Below are 23,029 nucleotides of genomic sequence, written 5' to 3' on the forward strand. Positions count from 1 at the left end.
AATTTCAGAAGGGATATTAAAACAATTACCAATGCAGCAAAGGTAAATAGTGCAATGGGCAAAATTGAATTGATTCTGAGGACAGGATATCTCCAAAACCACTAGCCACTTTGGACTTGGTGGCTAATGGTCGGGTTTCTCCGTCCAATTTCCAGAACAAAACAGGTCAACTCCTATGAAGTCAGAGACTCAGGAGTTGCTTTTAAAAAACAAGGAAGAAAGAAAAAAAATATTTTGAGTTGAGAAAATGGCAAGGCAAATATGATATACTAGTAGAGCACAGGAGCAAATAACAAAAGCCACAGGGAAATTTAAAAGACTTGCATTGTCTCAAGCAGAGTTAAGGCCTTAAAGACCACAAAAGCTCAGTCACAATCCGGCTACTCGGAAACAGCAAATGGAACTACAAGCAACCAGCTCCAAACCAAGGACACAAACAAGTCTACCAACCAAAAAACTACCAGAATATTGGGCTCTCCTTGCCAACAATCTCCTCAGCAGTAGAACATGACGTCCTTGACGTTCTCCTTGATCTTGGGAAGCTGGCGCACCTCCACAGGGCCCTCTCGCGCCACAGCCTGCCCGCTGCTGCCAGGGGTCGAGCCACCATCCGAACTCTCTCCTTCCACGTAGTAGCGAGCGCGGAATGCAGCAAGATGAGCATAGTAGGCCGGTGGGACTGCACAGGAAAGAAAAAGAGCAATACATCAGTGAACAAATGCAACAGATTTGAAAAGGAGCACCACGTAGAAAAGAATCTCTGTAGTTCAATTGCTAGTGCCTAGAAAGTAGCATGAGAGCATCGCATGCGAAATGATAGGATTCAGCAGATTTGAAAACCACATGTTTAGGAACAGTTAACATGATGACATTGATGGTGCTTGACAAGCAAATAACACTAGGTTCGATTCACTTCAAAAAGCAAGATCACATGATGTGCATTACATACAGTAGACAGACACAATTTCAATCTTAATGAAATTTGGTCGGCTCCTTCGCCGACCTGGCAAAAACACAATTTCAAAACATGCTAAATTGCACAGATAGGAAAATGAGTACTACATCAGTGAATAGAAAGGAAAATGTTTCGGTAGTTCAATTGCTAGTTCCAGAAAGTAACATGGGAGCATCACATACAAAATGATAAGATACAAATGGAACACATTCGAAAAGAAAATGCTGAGGACAATTTTGAAAAGCAGATGTTGTGGAACAGTTAACAAGATGACATTGGTGGTGCATAACAAGCAATGACAGCTGTGCAGTTCCCTTACCACATGATGAATTGGGTGCATTACAGTAAACAAAGGTCCAATTTTTAACACAAGCTAAATAAGGATTTCTACTGTTGAGAACAACAGCCTACTCCTAGCGCTTATCTTTTCCAGTTCACAGTTAAACCAATGCCAAAAATTTTGGTGTACACATTTGCTTGCTCATCGAAGGAGGTAAACAAAGCTAAGCAAACTAATGCAGAAATGAGAAACAAAGATGCAAGAAAAGAAGACTCACCCACAGACACTGCCCGGGTGCATCGCGCATAGCTGCATTTTGCCAACAGTAGGAATTATCAGAGTTGGGGCAGCCGAAATAATAAGGGAGCTAAGCAACTAAGCAGAAACAGAGAAATGAACTTACGTATAGCAAAGATTGTTGGTCAGGGACTGAAGTGCATCGGCTGTAAAATGGTTCTCATCGTAAAGGACATGGTAATGAGTTGGCCTGCTAGTACCCTGAGAAAAGGAATGTCAAGAGCACACATTAACTGAAAATTTTGTTGGCTGGAAAATTTTGTGCAATCTGCAAACAGCTTCCAGCATGGGTTTTACCTGTATGCCAGCATGGCTACACAGGTAGAAATCGAACTCTGTAGGATGGCAAATCTGACGGTCCACGACAGTTCCTGCAGGACCAAAAAGAAACGGAATACAACGATATATCCAATCATCAAATGCCTGAAGAAGTAGCAGATGTATGTTCTCAGTAGCAACCAACAAGAAACTGACCAGGAAGGATGTTTCCGCTCTTGTCAGTCATGTCTCGCCTCCCATGAACCTCTGGGAAAAGCCTTGTGTGATGCCTTTTCTGAACTACTACAAATGTGACAGGTGGTAGATATCCCTCCTCCAAAGATGCACAAGCCTTGCAATGTAAAAGGATTAAATTCAGAAAAAACAATGAAATTGGCTTGTCCAGAATAGATAACACAGACAGATGTATCATGATGCGAAGCTCACCTTTCTGATGGCATCCATTTCATGAAGAAGCACATGGCTGAACTGACCTTCACTTACACCATCTCTGCAGAGGAGAATGACCACTCAACAAATTTCATTTAACTGGACACACCACTGAACAGAACAGAATTTCCAGGACATACCTATAGAAGATTATCCTCTCAGGCCTTCTGCCAGTCTTCTTGCGGAATGCGATAAGCAACTCCCTGTAAACAAGAGCATGGTCAGTTCCCAGTTGAACCTACAATAATATACAATTGCAATACCACATTGACCACAAATTTACCTGATCATCCCACCATTTACAACCTTCACTGGATCTTTACCAACACTAAAGAGATCTTCTATTATCTCCTGTCTATGTGGTTGAGCAGAGACCAGACCTCGGTATTTGGTGATTTCAGGCCAATCCATAGATGCCACAACCTACATGAACACAAAGAAAATATACCAGTAAAGTTTGTATATGCAAAGCAATAAACTTTGGGAAGAAAAATATAGTTCATCTATTGCATCAAGTTATTCACAGGATAGCCCATGATCTTGTATTGTAGGACAACATCAAACAGACCAAGTAATGAATTGAAGAACCATTAGCTAGGAGGGTACTAACCGCAGCAATAGATGATGCAGAGTCCTCTCCAGGTGGAGGGTGTGTGACATCAGCGCCAAAGATGATTGTTGGGACTTCTGACACAAATGGTATGCCATTGCGGATAAAGGCTCGCTCAAGAACAGTGTTGCGCCCTCCGACCTGGTTATGGCACAGAATTGTCATACTTCTGGGGGAGAATACTAAAAGCACACAAGATATAGTCCACAGAATTGGTATAGTTCTAGGGAAAAAAATACAAGCCCAGCAGAATTACAGACCTTGACATTGATTTTGAGTGCAACATTTTCCAAATATTGCTTGTTCGGCCTGCTGGCATGCCTTGGCAAACAACATTGAGATACAATGCCAAGGTCAGTCTCACAGACCCTTTTAATTTTCCCTGTAAAAACCATGCATATACGACATTTAATAAATAAATCAGGGAATGGAAAAGTTACCCAACCAACAATATACATACCATAAGAACCACTAACTTCAGGCAGAATTACAATTAAAAGCTGCAGGCCTCCCTTTCCCTCTCTGGCTAGCAGTTCTGATGTTCTCCTGTGAACATCCCTCAGAGCATTCTCTATATTGTTAGGATTTGTTGACCGGACATCCACGACTGGTCTTGGATTGAAAGACTACAGGGTCAAGTCAAAGTTAATTGCAGCACATATAATTATTAAACTGCTTTAATAGCATTGTAACTATGCCAGAGTTACCATTCCAGTGGCATTGCACATCTGAATCAGGTCACCACAGAACCTTTGTACCTCCTCAGGACGCATTCGTGAAAAACTCAGACATGTCCAGTTATCCACAGTTCCTCCATTGATCATTTTCTGAAAAAATTAACAAGTATTAGTGTCTTCCTTTAAACACATCAGCAAGTAAATTATGTTGGCTCAGTAGTTTGTATCTTTACAGGTTCTGCAATTATGTTTCAGTACAAGGTTGTCAATTTCAGATACTCTCCAACAAAAAATAATGCTAATGGTCAATTCATAAAGAAGTTAAGCAAGTGTACCTAGAATTCACTTTCAAACAAAGGCAATACAAAATTAACCTGAGAGAGAAATTGAGTTGTAATAATAAAGCAAGGCATCACCTTGTTAATCATGTTCCACTGTCCAACACTGGGTGCACAAGTTTTCTCCCTTCCAGAATCATGATACTTCAACTGAAAAGCGCAAAGATTAAGGTTGTTAGAAATTCCCAGCAGTTTAAACAATGCGAACAAAAGAAATGGAATAAAGCATAGTACCATGGGTGGAGGCAGCACACGGGCTGGAACAGAGACTAGGTCATTGCAGACCTTGATACCGAACTCCTGAGCAAACCTATCCTCTGTATACTTGTTGTGGAGAACCATCTGATAGAAGATGAAATGGAAGTCAATACAAATACATGATATTGTCTTCATTATCTCATCAAGAAAAAAATATAGCCTTATGTTCTACGGAAATGTTATTCTAATAAAATGTGCAGAAATAAAAGGCCATTAAATGTGAGCAAAAATCCAAAAGCATAAAAAGTTTGGCTCTGCATCTACATGGTATTGTACCTCATGAATGCTCTGTTCCCTCTGCTGGGGGCGTTGACAGGTTGCTCTAAGGATGTTGGTCACTTGTTTGTCATTAAGCTTCTTGGAGTACCTCTGCCCTTCTACAATCTTGCACACCTGCAAACACATTTGCATGAACAAACTGCACACAGCATGCACAATTCAGGTAGAGGTAAATGGATGATGAATCAATACCTCCATAGGTAAGTATACAGGGCGAGAATCACTGCCAGACTGTAGGCAGGGCCAAGAAGCGTACTTCAGTCTGTAATTGTACCTATCCCAGAAGTACTGAACAACAGTCTTCCTTGTCCCATTATCATCAACAGGAAATCTAACAACATCAAACCAGGCATCAGTTTGGTGAAAAACAAGTTATGTTCATGCTATAAAACAGTGAACAAGCATGATAACAAAATGCAGGTCCTAAAAAAGATGACAAAGCACTATTCTCAGGACAGTAAAATTATGTGCACTTCAACCTTTACACATCAATTTTGTTGAACATTGAAGGACATTTCACAGCATTGACAGTATGGATATCAAAGGAACATACATTGATATCTAAGGAATAAACCTTTGAAAAGGATTAAAATGTTTCTATCACATGTCCACAAACAATTAATGTACTTACCATGCCCAAGATCCATAAACAAAGACATTTCAAATATTCCATCAACAATCTATATTGATTTTCTGTATCTTAAAGAATGTAAACAAAAAGAGAGTTATAGCAGAAGCAGAGGAAAGATAAGTACATCAGCTGGCTCATAGGAATGGGGGTAATCCCTGTTATCTTGTATCTTCTGATTTGGTCCTCTTGGTGGTTTGTTTCAATGCGAACCCCACGTAATGCTTTCTTTATCTAAACATCATGAAAAATGAGTTAGGATCAGTATTGCATGATTTTATGAATTCCATCAGTAGGAATATTACCTTCACACGATCCCGGTCTGACAAAGGTCTTGAGGTGTCACGTATGTTCAGGAACTCCTCCACAAATTGGATCACTGTCACAGGCTTAAAAAAGGACGTTGCAGATATATCTGAATGAAGCATACCGAACAGTAGTTAGTATCTGAAAAGATCACTTCCATTCAGAGAAAACTGATAAACAGTAACTGACAGGGAAGTACCTATATTCAGCGAAAGGCCCATCTGTGTTGGGCGCAGGCTCTGATAGTAACCTCTCCAACACTCAAGTCCCTCACCAATGTCACCCCGGTGACCAAACTGGGTAGAGAAGAAGGATCTGGACACTGTGACATAACTGCAGAAAAAGTAGTTATCAATGCATTATTTGTACCCTAGTCAGTAAATAATCAAGCAAAAGTCAAAACAAAGACAAGAAAGAATCATACTTCCAAGATGGTGACTCCCTAAGGACAACATCAAGAACTTGAATGGTTTCTTGGGGCATATCCCTCTGTCTTCCAAGCAAAAACTGCTGGAGGTGGTACAAGTCTGTTCTGCCAGCAATCCGAATTGTGATCTTGTACTCCCTCTCCGCCCTGCAGAAGACAAGAAAGAAAAAATAATATGAGACTGCAAAACACATAATTCATAAGAATTTAAATCTCTAGTTTGCATCATACAAACCTTTCTTTATCCTTCTTTTCGGGATCAATTAGCTTAACCACAAACTCCTCCGATTCAAAAGGGAGTGAACCAGCAGTATAGAGACTCTTTCTTCCATCATAGGCAGGCAATTTGCCACCAAGAGATGTCTTCCCGTGCAACTTGATGAGCTCATTGAGTACTTCCCTATTTGTTGCTCTTGATTTTGACTCAGGATTGATTGAAACCTGTAACATAATCCAAAAAGAAGATCAACGGCCTTTCTATTGGACATGAGGGGCAGATTTTTTTTTTATAAAAAGGAAGATCTTAGAGCAACTTAACAAGAACTCTACAGTAAACATCACGTAACAAGTAGTTTAGATCAGAGCAGTTAACCATCACTAATACACCAAACTACTCAATGTGTATTTCGTCTAGACCTAAATGAGTAATTCAGCACCAAGTTATGAGTAGTACACACATTATCCGAGCCGATTGATTAGGGAAATGAATGCAGGCCGAACAAAAAAACAGAATGCCCCAAAGTAACGAAATCTAAATCAGCTAGGGACCAACAGAAATCAAACAACAAAGAAGGTGGTAAAGATTGATCCTCTCCATTGAGGTCACGATAGAGGTAGAACTACACTTGCAATACTACGGGTACGACACTTACATGGGGCGGGCATCCATGGCGGACGCTAGAGCCTGGAGGGAATCGCCGGCGAAGCGTTCGAGGAATGGGGAGAGAAGCATGGGGAGAGTTGAAGAATAGCTGTACTACGGGTCGAACATGAAGAATAGCTATACTACGAGTTCTTTAAAGCCCACCAAAGCCCATAGGAACAGGGCCAAGAATATCGGTACAGCTCAGGAATCAGAAACCAAACATCAAAGCCCAAAAACAAAATAAGAAATGGAACTACTACTAAAAGCCCCAAAGCAAAACAAAACATATGAAACGAGTTTGCAAGAATTCCACCTGAAAAAACGTTATTGTTTTTTGAACGAATAAAAAAAAAGCTAGGCGTACAAGATCATGAATGAGAACGACATCCTGAAGACAACGATAAAATTTTCATATATTTTGCCAAAAAAAAGAGCAGAAAACACAAAAACCAAAAGCCACATGTATCATGAGTTTTTAAACGTGGATCCACCACTCTACTTCTGCAAGCGACAGGCTTCCGGCCGCTGGAGAGTTGCTGCAAGAAGATCAGAGAAAGGACAGCGGTCACTAGTCCGCTGCTACAAGAAAACAAGAATCGATCTGACCACTTTGGATGCAAAAGTTCACGCGAAGGCTTCGCATACAGGGAGAACAAGTTTAACATGTCCCTTGCAAGAAAATAGCAAGCGAACGTATCCGCTTACACAAAAATGGCAGTCTCCAAAAGACAACAAAAGAAACAGTCAAAACCAGAGGTAGAACCGACCGGGCAGGGCACAGAGAGGTTTCGTCGTCTTCCAACTCACACAAAAAAAAGCAAACTTGTAAAGTAGAACAAAACGATGCAAAACCTTTGCTTGCAGAGGGAAAAACCCGACCAGCTCCCACGAGGGAGAGATCAGAACTACCCTTGTACGAAATCAGCAACCCCAAACACAGCAACCGTTCTGAAGAAAACGGGATGCGCGCGCATGTACGCCAGTGCGTTTAGCAGATGAGATGCATGTCACGAAAACGAACGCAACGAAACGCTTCGAATTGGTGAGCTGCGTGTGCTGCGGCCATGAGATTTCTGTCGACATCGGCCAGATCTCTAGCACCAAACTAGCAGCGAGCACCGAAGGTGTAAATGGCCAAACAAACGGAGGGGATCAAAAAATCGGAGAAGAAACTTTATGCAAGAAACGAAACGCGACGCTCCGACCAACACCCACGAACTGGATGATAAACTTTAAACGAAAGCAGCAGAGAAACGAACTTGCAATCGAAAGAACGAAACAGAAGGATCAAGAAGCAAAACTGAACCGAGCAACCTACCCTTGTACGAAACGTAAAACGTTCCCAACTAAACAACGACATGCATGTACGCCGGTGCGTTGAGCACGTGAGACGCGTACTACATATGTACATGCATATCACCAAATTAAACAAACAGAACGAAAGGCTTCGAACGGGTGAGCTGCGTGTGCTGCGGCCCTCTCGACATCGGCCAGATCTCTAGCACCAAACTAGCAGCGAGCACCGAAGTGGAGAAGGCCAAATAAACGGAGAAGAAACTTTATGCCAGAAAGGAGACGCGACTCTCCGACCAAACACCCACAAACTAGGATGAGATCGGAAGCCCTCGCTCCATGCAAAACTGCAAACGAAGGCAGCAGAGAAACGAACTTGCCATCGACACAACAAAAAAAAATCATCCAGAAGCAAGCAAAATCCATGCATACACACAACATGCAAGGTAAATTTAACAGATCTGACCATCACACGTACAGGAGTACAGTAGTAGACAGCATGCATGGAGTATGCGTAGATCTAGGGGTGGGAAGGGAAGGGAAAGAGGGTCAGGGGTGAGCTCACATCGTAGTGGAAGAGGTTGTTGTCGGCGACATTGACGAGGAAGTGGTTCGCGCGGATCATCACCTTCTTCCCGGCCGCTCCGAACCCCGGCCGCGCAGGGTGGGCGAGCCCCTTCTTCGACACCGGTGCCAGATCCTTGTCCGACTCCACCGACGCCTCGCCAGCCGGCGCGGCCGCGGCCGACGCCACCGCCGCGGGTGGCGCCAGCGCGGTCTCCGACACGAACAGCTTCTGCTCGAACTCCTTGGCCAGAGCCGTAGCGGACGGCGCCGTGGAGGACGACGAGGGAGCCGGCGCGGCCGCCGCCGGCTGGTACGGAGCCGGAGCCGACGAGTGCGACGGCGGAGGCGCCCGGATGGTGACGGGCGTGCTGCGCGCGTAGCCACCGATCACCGGAACCCCCGGGGAGGGCGCACGGTACACGCCCCCGGGCTGGTACGCGCCCTGGTGGTGCGCCGCCGGCATCGGCGCGCCGTAGACGACGGCCGGCGGCCCCGGCCGCGGGTACTGCGGCTGAGGAGGCCCCGGCCGCGGCGTCATCCCCGGCGGCGGCCACACGAAGCCCGAGGCGGGACGGTACGGCGGGGCTCCACCCCCACCACCACCGCCACCACGGCCAGGGACGTCGCCGCGGCCGGAGTAGGGCGGCCGCTGCTCGCCGCCGCGGCCACCTCGGCCTCCGCCGCGGTAGGCCATGGCAGAGAGAGAGGTGGAGGAAGGCAACGAGATGGAGGTGAGGGTTTGGGAAGGGGTGGGGAGTGGGTGAGTGATGTTGCGGCCTTGCGGGAATGGAAGGGGAGGGGGATTTTATAGGCGGAGGGTGATCGACGAGGAGAAACCCTAGCTAGACGCGGTGGGAGGGAGAAGGGGGTGGTGATCTTACCGCGCGGTGACTGTATGCTTGTCCGTACGGAAGAGTGATTAATTAGGCGGCCGGTTAATCAAACTTGCTACCCAAGACAAATTATGTGTCATTATAGAAAGTGAATTTATGTCCGGTTTTTTTTTGTGTTTTTTGAAGGAAAATTATATGTCATTAAGTTCATCGATCGGGGTGAACTAATTAATCTGAGTTTGTTTTGTTATTAATTTGGGTGTTAAGATATTGTATAGAACCAAGCTATGAACGTGAAGTTATACATATGTATAGTCAAGTGTACGAGTGTAGCAATTCATAATGTTTAAAGTTAAACTGCAAATGGCAAAAAAGGCCGTACGTCTAGTGTAGTATCCCATTTGACACCATCCTTCCGTTTTGTTTTCTCGTAATTAATATTGAAGTTATATATGTTTGGTGTGGTTTTTGTGATATACATTGTCCAAAATTTGACAAATTAAATACTATACAGATCAATAATGCATAAAAAAAACTAGCTAGAAGTGCATGCGTACCAGCTGGAAGGATCAGACTGAAATTACTTTTTTGAAAACCTACCGATTGAAATTACTGTTGCCTAGTATTCTCATTTTCCCAGCGATCGAGTCTCGAATTGCTGCCACGTAATGCCTCTATCTTGGACCATTTTGATCGCTATGGGTAGAAAAGGTTTGATTTAAAATCAAGTCGTGTTCTAATTACCTTCATGAAGGGATGGTCAAGACGAAGCGTATAGGCAACATTGATTTTTACTGCAGTTAGAAATATTTGAGAATTGAGATGTGAATATACATGTGCAAGGCAAAGCACGTGGACGCATGCAGTGAGTGATGAGATGAGTCCACACCTCCAAGACAAGTCACAACCCGATCACACCGGACGGAAAGAAGAAGATTCTGGAGGAACGAATGACCCATGCATGCATCTGTAGCCAGTCTCTCTCTCATGCGCCTTGGAATTATCTCTCGTACGGCTTGGGCCCACCTGTCATTCTCACACTGTATTGTACCCAAGGTGAAAATATCTTCACTCCTAATTAATGGCTAGGTAGTTTTAATCATGGGTAAGATAAATAATCTATATACTATTAAGCTAGCTACTCTGTACTCCTGAGAGAGGAACTCGATCAATCATGATCGAGTAGAACTTTACACTGGAAAAACGATACTATATGGTGTGATCGTCTATCGGCGATTCGATCGGCATACGTGTCACGTTTGAAAAACTGGATCACTGCTCGCCCCTCTCTCTCTCGCTCTGCAAAGAGATCGTATCAGATCGTCTTGGCTGCGAGAGCCACCCAGCGATCGAGCCAGAGGCGGTCGATGGCTGTAGCAGCCGTTCTTCCGGTGAAAGCTGAGGCTATGGGAACATGCAGATGCGTCCAAGCGGTCGGCCCAGCTCATCCATGCATGTATACGTTGCGGCGCAGACTGCATGCAGTAGTCGAAAAGCAAAAGGAAAAAGGTAGAGCAAAATTTTTTGATCGTCTCCAAACCCGGGTTAAAAGTGTGTGTGGACTGTGTGATTTTAACTGCAGTTAACATTATCTCCAAGCCCGGGTTAAAATTATGTTCTGTATTCTGTAGTGGCTGCTGACATGCGGCTCGGTTTTTCTGATCACTAATATAACCTGCGAGTAGGAACATTGCATGCAGCAAATTTTACTGTCTCTATCCCGGTCCGTTTTTTATCATAGCGCAGAACAAAATAGAAGAAGAGCTGCGCAGTGCATGCGTGGTGGACTGGTGGTAAAAACGACGAGGTGTGTACAGTACACGATGCGCTCCTTTTCCCATGCCGCTTTTGGCATCCTCGCGCCCTCCTCCCCTGTGCAAATCTCTGCTGCCGCTGCTGCCGCAACCTCGCAATATCGCATTCGACTACGACCAAACCGCGGAGGCGAGGAGCGTGTAGGGGAGGGGTTGGTGGTGGACTGGTGGTCAAGCGAAGCACGCAGCGGTTCGAGCCGCAAACGGCAAAGCATCTCTGGCGCTGCGATGCGCTGCACCGTGGGGGGAGGGGACAGCGGCTGCAGGTATCAGAGACAGGAGCAGCGTACACCGCGGCCAAAAGCAAAAGGGTGGGTGATCGTGCTGGCCTAAGTTGGCAATACTGGCAAGCTGTGAGGCTGTGACCATGCATACAATGGGTAACCCAAACCCATGCTTCTCTGTTTGCGAGACGATCAGACGAGACACCGCGAGTGGGTGTGTGTGACTGCCTACCATGGAATTGCATGAGACTGAGGCCTTAGTTCTCAAAATAAAAACTTTTCACCCATCATATTAAGGTGGTGTTTGGTTGGAGGGACTAAAGTGGGGCTAAAGTTTAGCCCCTCTCTACAAAACGAGAGGGACTTATGTTTTTGAGAGAGGGGCTAGAGAGAGGGGCTAAAGTTTAGCCCCTCTCTCCCAAACACCCCTAAGACCCTGTTTAGATGGGACTAAAACTTTTAAGTCCCTATAATATCGAATGTTTAGACACTAATTATAAATATTAAACATAGATTATTAATAAAACCCATTCATAATCTTGGACTAATTCGCGAGACAAATCTATTGAGCCTAATTAATCCATGATTAGCCTATGTGATGCTACATTAAACATTCTCTAATTGTGGATTAATTAGGCTTAAAAAATTTATCTCGCAAATTAGCTTTCATTTATATAATTAGTTTTGTAAGTAGTCTATATTTAATACTCTAAATTAGTGTCTAAATACAGGGACTAAAGTTAAGTCCCTGTATCCAAACACCACCTAAATGTTTGGACACATCTATGAGGTATTAAATGTGAAAAAAAAATAATTACACATTTACGTATAAATTTCGAGACAAATCTTTTAAGCCTAATCGCGCCATGATTTGATAATATGGTGCTATAGTAAACATTAATAAATGGTGGATTAATTAGGCTTAATAAATTCATCTCGTAATTTTCTGGCGGAATCTGTAATTTATTTTATTATTAGACTATATTTAATACTTCAAATATGTGTCCTTATATCCGATGTGACAATCAAACCTAAAATTTTTCCCCAACCAAAACAAGGCCTAACTATGTTAACGTTGCTTATTGTAAATATTACTAGTATTGTATATTTGTATACTCTAGTACTCCACTACGAGGACTCATCTCTGCGTGCAGTTTGAAGCAATTTGAACTCAGGCCCTCTTTATTTCACACCCCAAAATTTTACATCATGTAACATCGAACGTTTAAACACCTGCATGAAGTATTAAACATAGGTTAAAAAATAACTAATTACATGGATAAAGACTAATTTGCGAGATAGATCTTTTAAGCCTAATATCTCCATAATTTGACAATGTGGTGTCACAGTAAACATTTGCTAATGATGGATTAATTAGACTTAAATTTGTCTCGTGTGTTACTGACGGATTATGTAATTACTTTTTTTATTAGTGTCTAAACACTCCATGTAACACTCTATGTAATATTCAATGTGACACGCTAAAACTTTACCCCTCTAAATCTAAACACCCCCAAGTTTGAACTGGAGTTGGAAAAACAACCGCGGTAAAAGATGTGCCCGTGTGTGGTAAATTAAACATGCAGCACTAGTGGAGTGGGGCTACTACACGTCTACACCCTTGGTGGACTGGCAGAGTGGGCCCACGCACCGGGGCAGAATGTTGGATGAGAGGAGAGAGATGCTTCTTGTTGGCTTCGCAGCCAAGAAAGAAGCTCCTGTATGCCTGGCTATAGCTACCTGGAACATGCACGGCGCGCTGCGCCGCCTGCGCACGCAGCAGGCTTCGCGGCCATGCATTCGTCCAAGCGGTCGTCCCACCTCATGCATGCTGCACGTATACGTTGCATCGCAGACTGCATGCACTCGAAAAGCAAAAGAAAAAGGTAGTAGTAGAGTACTAGCGAAAGCGAGTGGGCGGGTGGCATACGTACGTGTGCACTCCAATACTTAACCATGCACGTAGACGTAGGGGGTGCGGATTAAACTGCAGTTATTCTGTAGTAGTAGCTGTTCTTTTTTTTTTTCTGATCGGTAATTAACCTGCGTGTAACAACAGTTCTATTAATTAGACCATGAACAATAATGTACATGCAGCAACTTTTACGCTCCCTATTATATTACGTTCCGTTTTTACACGTATACGGGTAAAACGACGAGGTCCACACGAGGCGCTCCTTTCCCATGCCGCTTTTGGCACCACAGTTCTCCTCTGTCTGTGCAAATATCTCTGCCACCCTGCAGGCTGCAGCTGCTGCCTCCCACTCCAATGGTCCAACCTCGCATTCGATTTGGAGTACGACCAAACCGCGGAGGAGGGAAAGCGAGACCGAAAACGCTAATCAGCGCGCCATTGATCGCGCGCCCTCCCCCCGTGCGGCGCAGCCACGTGGCGCACGCCGAGAGACTCGTGAGCGCGGTTTTCTTTTTTTTTTTTCGGTTTTTTCGCTTTTCTTTAGGTTTTCTTTTGGTTAATTCCCGGTTTTATCCATTTTCCATTCGGTTTTTCAGTATATATACTTATCGTTTGGTTTTTAATCTATATATGTATATACAAAGTTTATATATGTGTGTATTCGTACTTATAGCCAAACCCTTCTACAATGTAGAGCAGGAAGGAGTTAAAAGAATCAGTTGGGCATAAGCACCAGATACAACATAATTAGAAAAGGGGCCCATAAATCTCTATAAGTCAGACAATTATGTTCCAGGTTTTGGACAAGTTGAACGAAAGAGGACCATAAAGCTACAGCCGATTCCAAGCAAAAAAACATGGTACAACGCATCAACACTAATAGCAAGCAAGCCAGCATAGATGAGAAAGATATGCATGGGAGATCACATGTACTCCTAAGTCATAGTAAGATTAAATTCCTGTTTCTGAAGTTACTGCTGCAATACATAAGCTAGGAACAAAATAAGCAGCCAGATTAAATTCCTATTTCTGAAGCACATCCAGATCTACAGACAACCATATATAGCAGCAGCAGCCATAGAAAACGTAGAAGCAGCTCGCAAAACAAAGCACGACGATGCAGATTTCGATCCCTGATACTGTAAGTATAAGCAGCATGACTAGATGAGGTCTGCTCCAGCACCACAAGACGTCTGCCTCCAATCCTTCCATTCCAGTGCTGTCAAACAGAAATATTAATTATAGTATAGCTTAGAAGGATGGCAACATCAATGGCAAAACCAACAGTATTAATACTACCAAATAATGTTTAACTCAGGGTAATTTAAATGGCAAGCCGCTAAGAAGTATAGCTGTGATTAACACAAACCAATAAGTGCAGAATGAAATTGCAAACGAAGTTAATTAATTAATTGCATGCAGAAGAAGTTTAGCGGTTTGAGTTACCTGACGAAGATGTCAGGTTCTTGACAACCTCCTCTTGATTGCAGTCGAGCACTCCTCCAAATCATCACGATCCCTCTTGGGTGGAACTGGATTCTGAATGTGTTTGGGAAATTCTACACCCAAAGGCTGTGTTGGGCAGGAGGAGAGCCTGGTGGAGGACATGATGTTCTTGGTGTGCATGTTGAGGCTGACCATGTACACCCCTTCTTCAGCAGCATTGAGCATGAAACAGATGACACCGTTTTCCTCCATGCTCAGGACGGGGCTAGTCGGCTTGACCTTAGGCAACCCGGCCTTCTTGAAGCCCTCCAGCTCCCACAGGCTTGCCACACGGAGTTCCCCATCCTTGTGCCACTGCGTGGTGGCCAGGGTCAGAGTCCAAGTCGTCATCATAGCTTCATCAGGGGGCACCATGTCAATAGAAGCGAACTTGATGGAGTCCTTAACGCAGTTCATTGTCCGGCATAACCGCAGCTGATTCTTCATGGGGTCAAGATGGCACTCAGGCGGCAGCGGGATGTAGCGGAACGGCACATCGTAGCCACCGGTGAGCACGTCGTGGCAGCTGCAGTAGAGGACACCTTGCGCGAGGTTGGCCCAGAAAGCCTGACCTCCGGACGAGAACACCATATGGGCCTTGAAGCGATTCGGCGTCTCTGGAGGGAAGAGCGGGTTCTTGAATTGCCACGGCGTGGTGACAGCGGAGAAGGAGGATGGCGGTGGAGGTCTCGAGGATGGCGGCGGCGGACACAGGCAGAGGACATCCTGGAAGAAGCGCCTGGTGGTTTCCCGGTCGGACCGCATGTCCCTTCCCAGGAGGGCAATGGTGTAGTCGCCGCCGGCGCCGGCACGAAGAGGGAGAGGCTGGAACGTGGCAGAGGGATCGCAGCGGTTGGGCAGGCAAGGGATCATGGAGAGTGACTTGCCGATGGCGTCGTAGACTAGGTAGCGGTGGGTGCGATTGCGGAGGCAGGAGGTGAAGACGATGAGGTCGTCGGCGACGGACTGGACGGAGGTGTGCAGGTTGAGGGCCCGTTTAGGCAAGTCCAAGAGCTGCAAGACGGAGGAGCCATCGTCGAGGATCTCCTCTGGTCGGGCGGCGACTTGCACGGGGGGTTCGCTGAGGCGGATGGACAGCTTGGAGAGATCCGGCGGCTCGGCGATCTGCACTAGGAGTGACAAGCCATACACCACCTCGTCGCCGACGTGGTCGTTGCGCAGGTAGGTCTTCCGATCTCTACACTCCATGATCGCCCACTCCGATTCTTCCTTGACGGCTTCCTTGTCCAGATGAACCACGCGGTCCAGCACGACATAGGAAGGTGCAGACCCCATGGTAGCCATCAGCTGTGGATGGAGGTGTATGAAGGCGAAGGGGATCTGCGAGTATTAGGGTTTCTCTGGGTAGACCAGTCGGACGAGGGGAAAGGTTCGATCTCAACTCGACTTACAGCCACAGCCGGGAAGGGAACGCGATATGGTCAGGGGCAGGCAGACATAGCGCATATCGAATCGATCCGACCGTTAGATGCATGGCGACGCGGATCGTGGCTTCATCGAACGGCTGGTGTCTAGCCCCAACAAACACAACGGGTGACCAACACCTGGACTAGGTGCACCATGCCGCACTCCATAATTGAGTCTTCTGGGCCTGCTTCAAAGCCCCTAGGCTCGGTGGCCCCGGTGCCAATATAACCTGGCCCGCCTTTAGGATAAATAAGTTCACTTCAGATCCCTCAGGTTGTCAACAAGTCTGAAATCTGTAGCTCAACCAAAATACCAAATATAATGCATCCCTCAACTTAAAAAAAAAACTGCAAATAAGATAAAAACAGTTTTGATGACGGTTTCATCCAACGTGGATGGTTTGATTTGGTTCTTATCCCATGTGATGTTGATGTGGCATTATTAGAACGAAGATTGACAAATTTAATTAAAAATTAAAGGGACAATTACTTATTTGAGCCTAGTTTATAGCCTAACTACCAAATTAACCCTACTCTTTTAGGTTTGCTCATTTAACCCAAATTGACCGTCTTAAATTTTTTTCATGAAAAATATTATTTTTCATGATGTTAACCATTCTATTTTCAAACTTCACAACAAGCACTTCTATGGGGGATTCATTAAGACCTTCACAGTTCATCCAGTATAAGGATAACAAGCACTTCTATTGGTGGGGGTGGGGGGGGGGGTTCCCAACAATCACAGTATGACCCTATTCTGTGTAAAAGGTTGGTTCAAGCACTTCAGAGTTCAATAAGCACTACTCTGAAGGTTAACAAGCTTTTATGTTCAAACTTCAAAAAGGTTACCAGCTGTGATCCTGTGAAGGCCTCAAAGGTAAGCATTTTCATTTTGTATAATAGGAAAAATAGAGGGAGAAGTTTACAGCTAGAATTCCCTCACAAGGGTGAATTCTTCTTTACAACGAAAAAATAGTTGCATGTTCATTACATCATTTAGCATTCAGTGATTTTTTGAGGGATCGAAGGACACCCCACATGACAGTTGATAAAAAGAACAGAACTAAACCAGTGATAATGGCATACTTCAAACCAAGATTCATAAGCAAATTTACCAACAGTCCTGCTAAGACAACGCCCACGAAATTTGCTGAAAAACCTGACCAGAATGGCATGCCAAGAACCGATGAAATTATTGCCCCAGTCCATGCTCCAGTTCCAGGAAATGGTACAGCCACAAACAGCATCAAACCAAGCCATTGAAATTCCTCAACAGGTGCAGCCTTCTGCCGCGCCCGCTCAAAGAGAAGATCCATAATCCGAGTTGCAGATGCGCTTCTTTGAGAGAGAAATGCTGCAAGTTTTTTCAGGTAGAGGATAATGAATGGCACAGGCACCATGTTCCTGGATAATAACATAATGGCATCAGATCCTGAATTGTTTTTGTGGGGATATTCTGTATATTTACGATGAGGCATTTTCCAAGAGATATAACCAAATTGTTTATTAGTACTACTGTTATAACTTATAACTAGCAGTTTCTGTTCTAGGTGTGTCAGTGTCACTGAGAAATAACTTCATGTGTCGTCGACTCATCACAAATTAACAACCCTATCATATCACAATACAAAGGAATACTCAGTCAAATATTAAATTTAGTTGCTGCCATTTCACTGCTTTGCTCTCTTATGCTGACAATGCTTCAAATTACTGACCTTCCCATGTAGGAGGTCCAAATTTAAACGGTAAACAAGCGTGCATCATATTTTTATCCCAAATGTTCATTCATAGATTGATATTTACACATAATCTGTCACGTTGATCGAATCAGCACTGATCAGTTACTATATGCAGTTTCTTTCTTTATGTATAGTAACTGATCAGTTATGCATAAAGAAGAAATGGCAGAAAGGTATTGTTGCTGGAATTGCTGCTGTCCAGAACAAATCAGAACCAATCAGGAACTATGCATAAAGAAAGAAATTGCAAAAGGTTCTTGCTGCTGGAATTGTGATCCAGAACTGATCAGTCACTATACATATAGTAAAATCTAACTAAAACATGTGCTGTTGTTTAATTGCTAGAGCCTAGAAGTAGCATCAGTGACTAAAATCAGCATGGAATTGCAGGTTTGCAGTTATCATTTCCAGGTTATCCTACATTGTGAGTTTATTCCATCATTAGTTTCAGTATACATATTCCATTACCCAGGACCTAGGTAAATCAGGCTAGCATATTTATTCATACCATATTATTATTTTACAGTAGACCCTTACTTTGTTTATTCATCAAACTGTGATTTTGATTTGTGGACTGTGTGAACAAAGCCCAAAATTTAGATGGTTCTGCAAATTAGCACCAGAACATTTTGTACCACTGTATATTAGCACTACATTTTCTAAGAGACATAACCAAATTGTTTATTACTACTATTGTCATTATTAGCAGTTTCTGTTCCAGGTTAGTCTTTGTCATAACTAGCAGTTTCCAAAATGTTTATTAGTATTATTGTCAACCCATCACAAGTTCACAATCCTATCAATTATCACAATGCAAGGACTACTCAGTCAGATATTAACTTTAGTTGCTGCCATTCAACTGCTTTTCTCATGTAGGAGTGCAAAGTTGTACTGTAAACAAGTGAGCATCATCTCTATTCTCAACAATTCATTCATAGATTAATAATCACACATAATCCGTCACAATGATTAAATCAGTACTAATCAGTTACTATACATATAGTAAAGAAAGAAATTACAACATGGTTCTTGTCGCTGGAATGGTTATCCAGAACAAATCAGAACTGATCAGTTAAAACCTGACTAAAACTTGTGCTGTTGGCTAATTGCTAGAAGTAGTACTCTGAATTAAACACTTAAGTAAAATCGGCATGGAATCGCAAACTCGCAGTCATCATTTTCAGGTATCCTACATTGTGAGCTCATTACATCACTAGTTTGTTGACCTGTAAAAATGTGATAATGATTTGCCGGACGTGTGAACAGAAGCCCAAATTTTAGATGGTTCCAATACAAATTAGCTCCATAACATTTTGTAGCAATGAATATTATCACTATGTTCAATCCCAGTGTCACAGGCAATTCAGCGAACACCTCATGGGCAAAGCTCGCCAAAAGGAAAAAGGTAAGCAAGAGAGACAAACCCGAGAACGGATAGGACGGTGAGGCGGATGGGGTCGAGGCGCATCCAGTACCCAACCGGAATGGCCCCGCGCAGCTCGATCACCGGTAGCGTAGCGAGCGTGAACACGACGGCCTCGTCCGCCCACCCGAGCCTCCGCAGCGACGCCGCCACACGCAGCCCGAAGCCGGACGCCTTGATCGAGTCCTCCGCCGCCACCGCCGCACCGCCGCAGCAGAGCACGGCGCACCCCAGCGCGCCCAGAGCCAGCCGCCTCGCGAGCGCGCCCCAGTCTGGCGCCGTCGCAGCCGTCGCATCCCGCTCCGTCTCGTCCCCACCCATCGGCGCCACCAGACACCGCCCCGTCCCCGCGATGGCGCGAGATTCGCCGGTAACCGGAGGAGACGCCGCAGCGCTCAGGCGGAGAGCGAGCCTGGGATTTGTCGCTCCGCGAGCTGCACCTGCAACTGCCAGAAGAGGCGGCGGCGGCGGAGGCCTCCATCTCCACGACGCGAGCGCGAGCGGAGGAGGGGAGGAGGAGGACGAGGCGGCGAGAACCGACGCCGCCGCCATGGCCATCTGGATCGAGGAGGAGGAGGAGGAGGCCTCTCGCGGATCGGATTGAGCCTGCCACTTTGGACTCGATTTGATTTTGACGGTTGTTACGAGGCAACGATTCGTGGTGATGCGGGAGGAGGAGACCCCGAGGCTACCTGCGGCTGCTCGCTCGCGCCATGGGAGGGAAGAGGAAACGGGTGGCGATTTGTTACACTGAGAGGTGGGGCCGGAAAGGTGTGGGCCCACCGCATCCGGATGTAATAGCTTTTTTTTTTTTTTTTTGCTGGTTTTGGTGGTGTGTTGATCCAGTCGTTATCAGGTTGAGCGAATCAAAATCAACAGAAGGAATGCAGCAGGTAAACCGTCAAAATTAACGACTAAATGAAAGAATTTTCGATGGTGATGGCCACTGCTCGCTACAGACAATCAGAGATTCAATTATCAGTTCTTGAACGGGCAAAAAAAAAAACAAATATTGCTTCTATTGCGGAAATATCAATAAAGAATTGAATATGATCAGATGATGACTCAAGAGCAACAGGCAATTACATTTCCATTCCCAAGTATCACAAGTTTATTGTCTTAAACGCGTTTACTCCCACTTCACATCGAATTTTGCAGCATTTTTAAGAGGACAACCACAGGGTCTCTCACTCCTAGCACCGAGAGAAACCAGAGCCTGGTACTAAATGAGGAATGCAGGCATAAGTTTGGGATTTAGGATGAGGAGGATGAAATGAACATGTTGACTTTCCTCTCCAGTTCATCCTTCTTAGCACCAACCACGCGACTAACCTCCTTCCCGCCCTTGATTAACACAAAGGTCGGCATGGCCTCCACTTTCCATTGCCTCGCCACTTCCTGCAAAATTCAGGTTCACCACCATTAACAAAACATCATGTTCTTGTTATACAAGAATAAAAGAAGACGAAACACTAGCGGTGTGTGCTCGAATTGCCAGACAGGCTTGCAAATGGAATTCTTAAGAACCTTTTGCTACAAACCAAACAAAGTACAATAATTGGTCTGCAGTTACATACTTTATAACTTTATAAATCATAATCGGGACGTACACATTTGATGCATCCAAGTAGTGCGCCACATAGACCCATCATTCCCGCCCAGCTATTTATTAGTGCATTCAAACTTGCACAATAATTTTGTTGTGGAGTTTGAGATAAATATGAGAGGATCCAATACTCAATGATGCAAGAATTTGTTTATGCAGACTGGCTAACTGAAACTTGATCAATAATTTGCTCTAAATTCTACTAGTTGAACTATGTAAAATGCACAATTATTTGTGGTGGTGGATGAACCTCCACCTCTGATGAAGTGATAATTCGTCCTGGTATGCTGGAACCAAACAAATATTCTGTTAGGTATGAATACAACGATACTTCCATGATTCTAGGCTGTAACTGAACAAATTCTTCTTATCCTGAACAAGTCCCCATAAATCATGAATATTTATGATGCTTGTTATGGTATCATCTTGGAGTACTCTACAATTCCCCATAAATCATGAATATTTATGCTTGTTATGTCATCATCTCAGTCCATCCTACATCTTCCCAAAAGATATACAATGCGCTCTAAACGGATTTGGTCTTTGCTTTATAAACCATAATTGAGCCATCTATTCTTGATTTGATCTTGCTTAGGTGAATTCTTAGAACATTATCAAGTCGAATCACTCAAACCAAAGACAAGTTCATCCAGACCCATAAAGCTAGATACTGTTTACAGTACATATAAAGCATCCTAGGACAATGCAAGACAGCAAAGAATGTCATCACATTGAACTCCATAGTCCATATCTGGTTCTAGACTTCTAGTGGCCAAGCAACTATATTGCTTAAATACTACGGCAAGAACCAAATTCATGTGAAATCAAACATCTCACTCAATACAAGTGCGCATGCCAGCCGTATGCAACCAGCACGATTTCTCAGAAATTATGCAAAATTTCTATGATTTTGAACCAGCTTTGAACTAAGGCGAGAGTCAACTACAAGTACTGTACTAATTAGTAGAGTAGATAGTAACATAATAACCAATATAACTCAAATTCTTTCCCCCTTCTAACTCTGCAGAATCTGTCGATTTGGCACCGAGGTCAAGCAAAACAAAAGAAGAAGAAAAAAAAAAGCAAGACATGCCAGGGTCGTAGCAACCGTACCGAAAGTTCGTCGACATCGATCTTGAAGAAGACGGCGTCGGCGAAGCGTCCGGCCATGTCCTTGAAGGCCGGCTCGATGAAGCGGCAGGGCCCGCACCAGGTGGCGGAGAAGTCGATCACGATCTGCCGCGCGAGCAGTAGACAGCCAACACACGCTCAGATCCAAACCAGCACTCGAGGTCGAGGTCGATCAGATTGGGGGGGAAACAGCGAGAGCGGAGCTCACCAGCTTGTTGGGGTTGCTCTTGTGGGCGCCCCACTGCTCGTCCCAGGTGGCCGTGGAGTGGACGGCCACCACGCGCGAGTCGCCGCCGTCGTCGGCGGCGGGCGGCGGCGTGAACATCGTCGAGAAGAAGGAGCCCATCTCGGTCGCGTGCTTGGTTTGGTTCTCTCTCTCTCTCTCTCTCTTTTCTCGCCTTGCTCCTCTTCGCTTCGCGTGAGCGCAAGCAACAACTCTTCTTGTTGGTTTTTGACTTGTGATGAGGGAGGAGAGACGACTCTTTGTAGTCTTGTGGAGTCACCTACTCCTCTTAGCCACAGAAAATCTCACGCCCAATTTTACTATCAACGGTCCAGATTAATCTTGCAAAACTAGGCCACGTGTCAGTAACGAAGGATGAAAATGATATGAAAATTTCCGACAATCATTTTTGTAAAAAATAAAAAGTAAAAAAGTAATAGTTTTTAGCATTTCTATTTAGTCATTTATAAAATTTAGTTTTCTGTTTTCTATTTGCATATTGAAATCGACAATAAATAGTTAATTTATAAAATAAAAAATAGACCGTTTTCATCCTATCGCGTGCCTTTTTAGGTTTCGTTCAATCTTGACCGTCCACGTGTCCAAACAAAGCGGACAACGATGACCAACCACTGACTCAGACAAGGGGTGGATTGTGGTGTGCCAGCATCTGAACTCTGCAGATGTGTAAAGCCAAGTTGATTCCAGACTTGCACGGGTA

General features: G+C 44.5%; 4 protein-coding genes across 4 annotated transcripts; all 4 read right to left on the bottom strand.

Annotated features, from left to right (window-relative positions):
* Positions 1-290: 290 nt before the first annotated feature.
* LOC4334449 (protein argonaute MEL1-like) lies at positions 291-9,253 on the bottom strand. The gene is made up of 22 exons (NM_001418834.1): positions 8,487-9,253; positions 5,999-6,204; positions 5,761-5,910; positions 5,536-5,669; positions 5,336-5,445; positions 5,158-5,264; positions 4,595-4,733; positions 4,400-4,516; positions 4,100-4,207; positions 3,944-4,015; positions 3,558-3,677; positions 3,311-3,476; positions 3,111-3,232; positions 2,851-2,991; positions 2,524-2,663; positions 2,381-2,443; positions 2,238-2,301; positions 2,007-2,142; positions 1,830-1,903; positions 1,639-1,733; positions 1,513-1,544; positions 291-679 (listed from the first exon to the last, which is right to left on the bottom strand). Exons 1-22 carry the CDS (start codon positions 9,180-9,182, stop codon positions 495-497), a joined length of 3,177 nt encoding a protein of 1,058 aa, NP_001405763.1. The 5' UTR covers positions 9,183-9,253; the 3' UTR covers positions 291-494.
* Positions 9,254-14,095: 4,842 nt separating this feature from the next.
* On the bottom strand, positions 14,096-16,565 carry LOC4334450 (uncharacterized). The gene is made up of 2 exons (XM_015776215.3): positions 14,721-16,565; positions 14,096-14,493 (listed from the first exon to the last, which is right to left on the bottom strand). Exon 1 carries the CDS (start codon positions 16,062-16,064, stop codon positions 14,733-14,735), a length of 1,332 nt encoding a protein of 443 aa, XP_015631701.1. The 5' UTR covers positions 16,065-16,565; the 3' UTR covers positions 14,096-14,493; positions 14,721-14,732.
* A 488-nt stretch (positions 16,566-17,053) lies between these two features.
* On the bottom strand, positions 17,054-20,107 carry LOC4334451 (uncharacterized). The gene is made up of 2 exons (NM_001418838.1): positions 19,350-20,107; positions 17,054-17,590 (listed from the first exon to the last, which is right to left on the bottom strand). Exons 1-2 carry the CDS (start codon positions 19,904-19,906, stop codon positions 17,179-17,181), a joined length of 969 nt encoding a protein of 322 aa, NP_001405767.1. The 5' UTR covers positions 19,907-20,107; the 3' UTR covers positions 17,054-17,178.
* A 260-nt stretch (positions 20,108-20,367) lies between these two features.
* LOC4334453 (thioredoxin H2-2-like) lies at positions 20,368-22,538 on the bottom strand. Its single transcript, NM_001418837.1, has 3 exons — positions 22,294-22,538; positions 22,068-22,190; positions 20,368-20,746 (listed from the first exon to the last, which is right to left on the bottom strand). Exons 1-3 carry the CDS (start codon positions 22,429-22,431, stop codon positions 20,603-20,605), a joined length of 405 nt encoding a protein of 134 aa, NP_001405766.1. The 5' UTR covers positions 22,432-22,538; the 3' UTR covers positions 20,368-20,602.
* Between the last annotated feature and the right edge of the window lie 491 nt (positions 22,539-23,029).

This window comes from Oryza sativa, chromosome 3, assembly GCF_034140825.1.
Source record: "Oryza sativa Japonica Group chromosome 3, ASM3414082v1".
Taxonomy (NCBI): Eukaryota; Viridiplantae; Streptophyta; class Magnoliopsida; order Poales; family Poaceae; genus Oryza; species Oryza sativa.

What these genes read in the sequence shown, in the direction of transcription:
- LOC4334449 (NM_001418834.1), bottom strand. Translation starts at nt 9,182, where the DNA reads ATGGCCTACCGCGGCGGAGGCCGAGGTGGCCGCGGCGGCGAGCAGCGG. An exon ending in ACCAACAATCTTTGCTATAC is followed by an intron (nt 1,545 to 1,638) that starts GTAAGTTCATTT and finishes GGCAAAATGCAG; the next exon opens with CTATGCGCGATGCACCCGGG. An exon ending in CACCCGGGCAGTGTCTGTGG is followed by an intron (nt 680 to 1,512) that starts GTGAGTCTTCTT and finishes TTTCCTGTGCAG; the next exon opens with TCCCACCGGCCTACTATGCT.
- LOC4334450 (XM_015776215.3), bottom strand. Translation starts at nt 16,064, where the DNA reads ATGGCTACCATGGGGTCTGCACCTTCCTATGTCGTGCTGGACCGCGTG.
- LOC4334451 (NM_001418838.1), bottom strand. Translation starts at nt 19,906, where the DNA reads ATGGCCATGGCGGCGGCGTCGGTTCTCGCCGCCTCGTCCTCCTCCTCC. An exon ending in ACCGTCCTATCCGTTCTCGG is followed by an intron (nt 17,591 to 19,349) that starts GTTTGTCTCTCT and finishes GTTATTATCCAG; the next exon opens with GAACATGGTGCCTGTGCCAT.
- LOC4334453 (NM_001418837.1), bottom strand. Translation starts at nt 22,431, where the DNA reads ATGGGCTCCTTCTTCTCGACGATGTTCACGCCGCCGCCCGCCGCCGAC. An exon ending in AGAGCAACCCCAACAAGCTG is followed by an intron (nt 22,191 to 22,293) that starts GTGAGCTCCGCT and finishes CTCGCGCGGCAG; the next exon opens with ATCGTGATCGACTTCTCCGC. An exon ending in TCGATGTCGACGAACTTTCG is followed by an intron (nt 20,747 to 22,067) that starts GTACGGTTGCTA and finishes TGAATTTTGCAG; the next exon opens with GAAGTGGCGAGGCAATGGAA.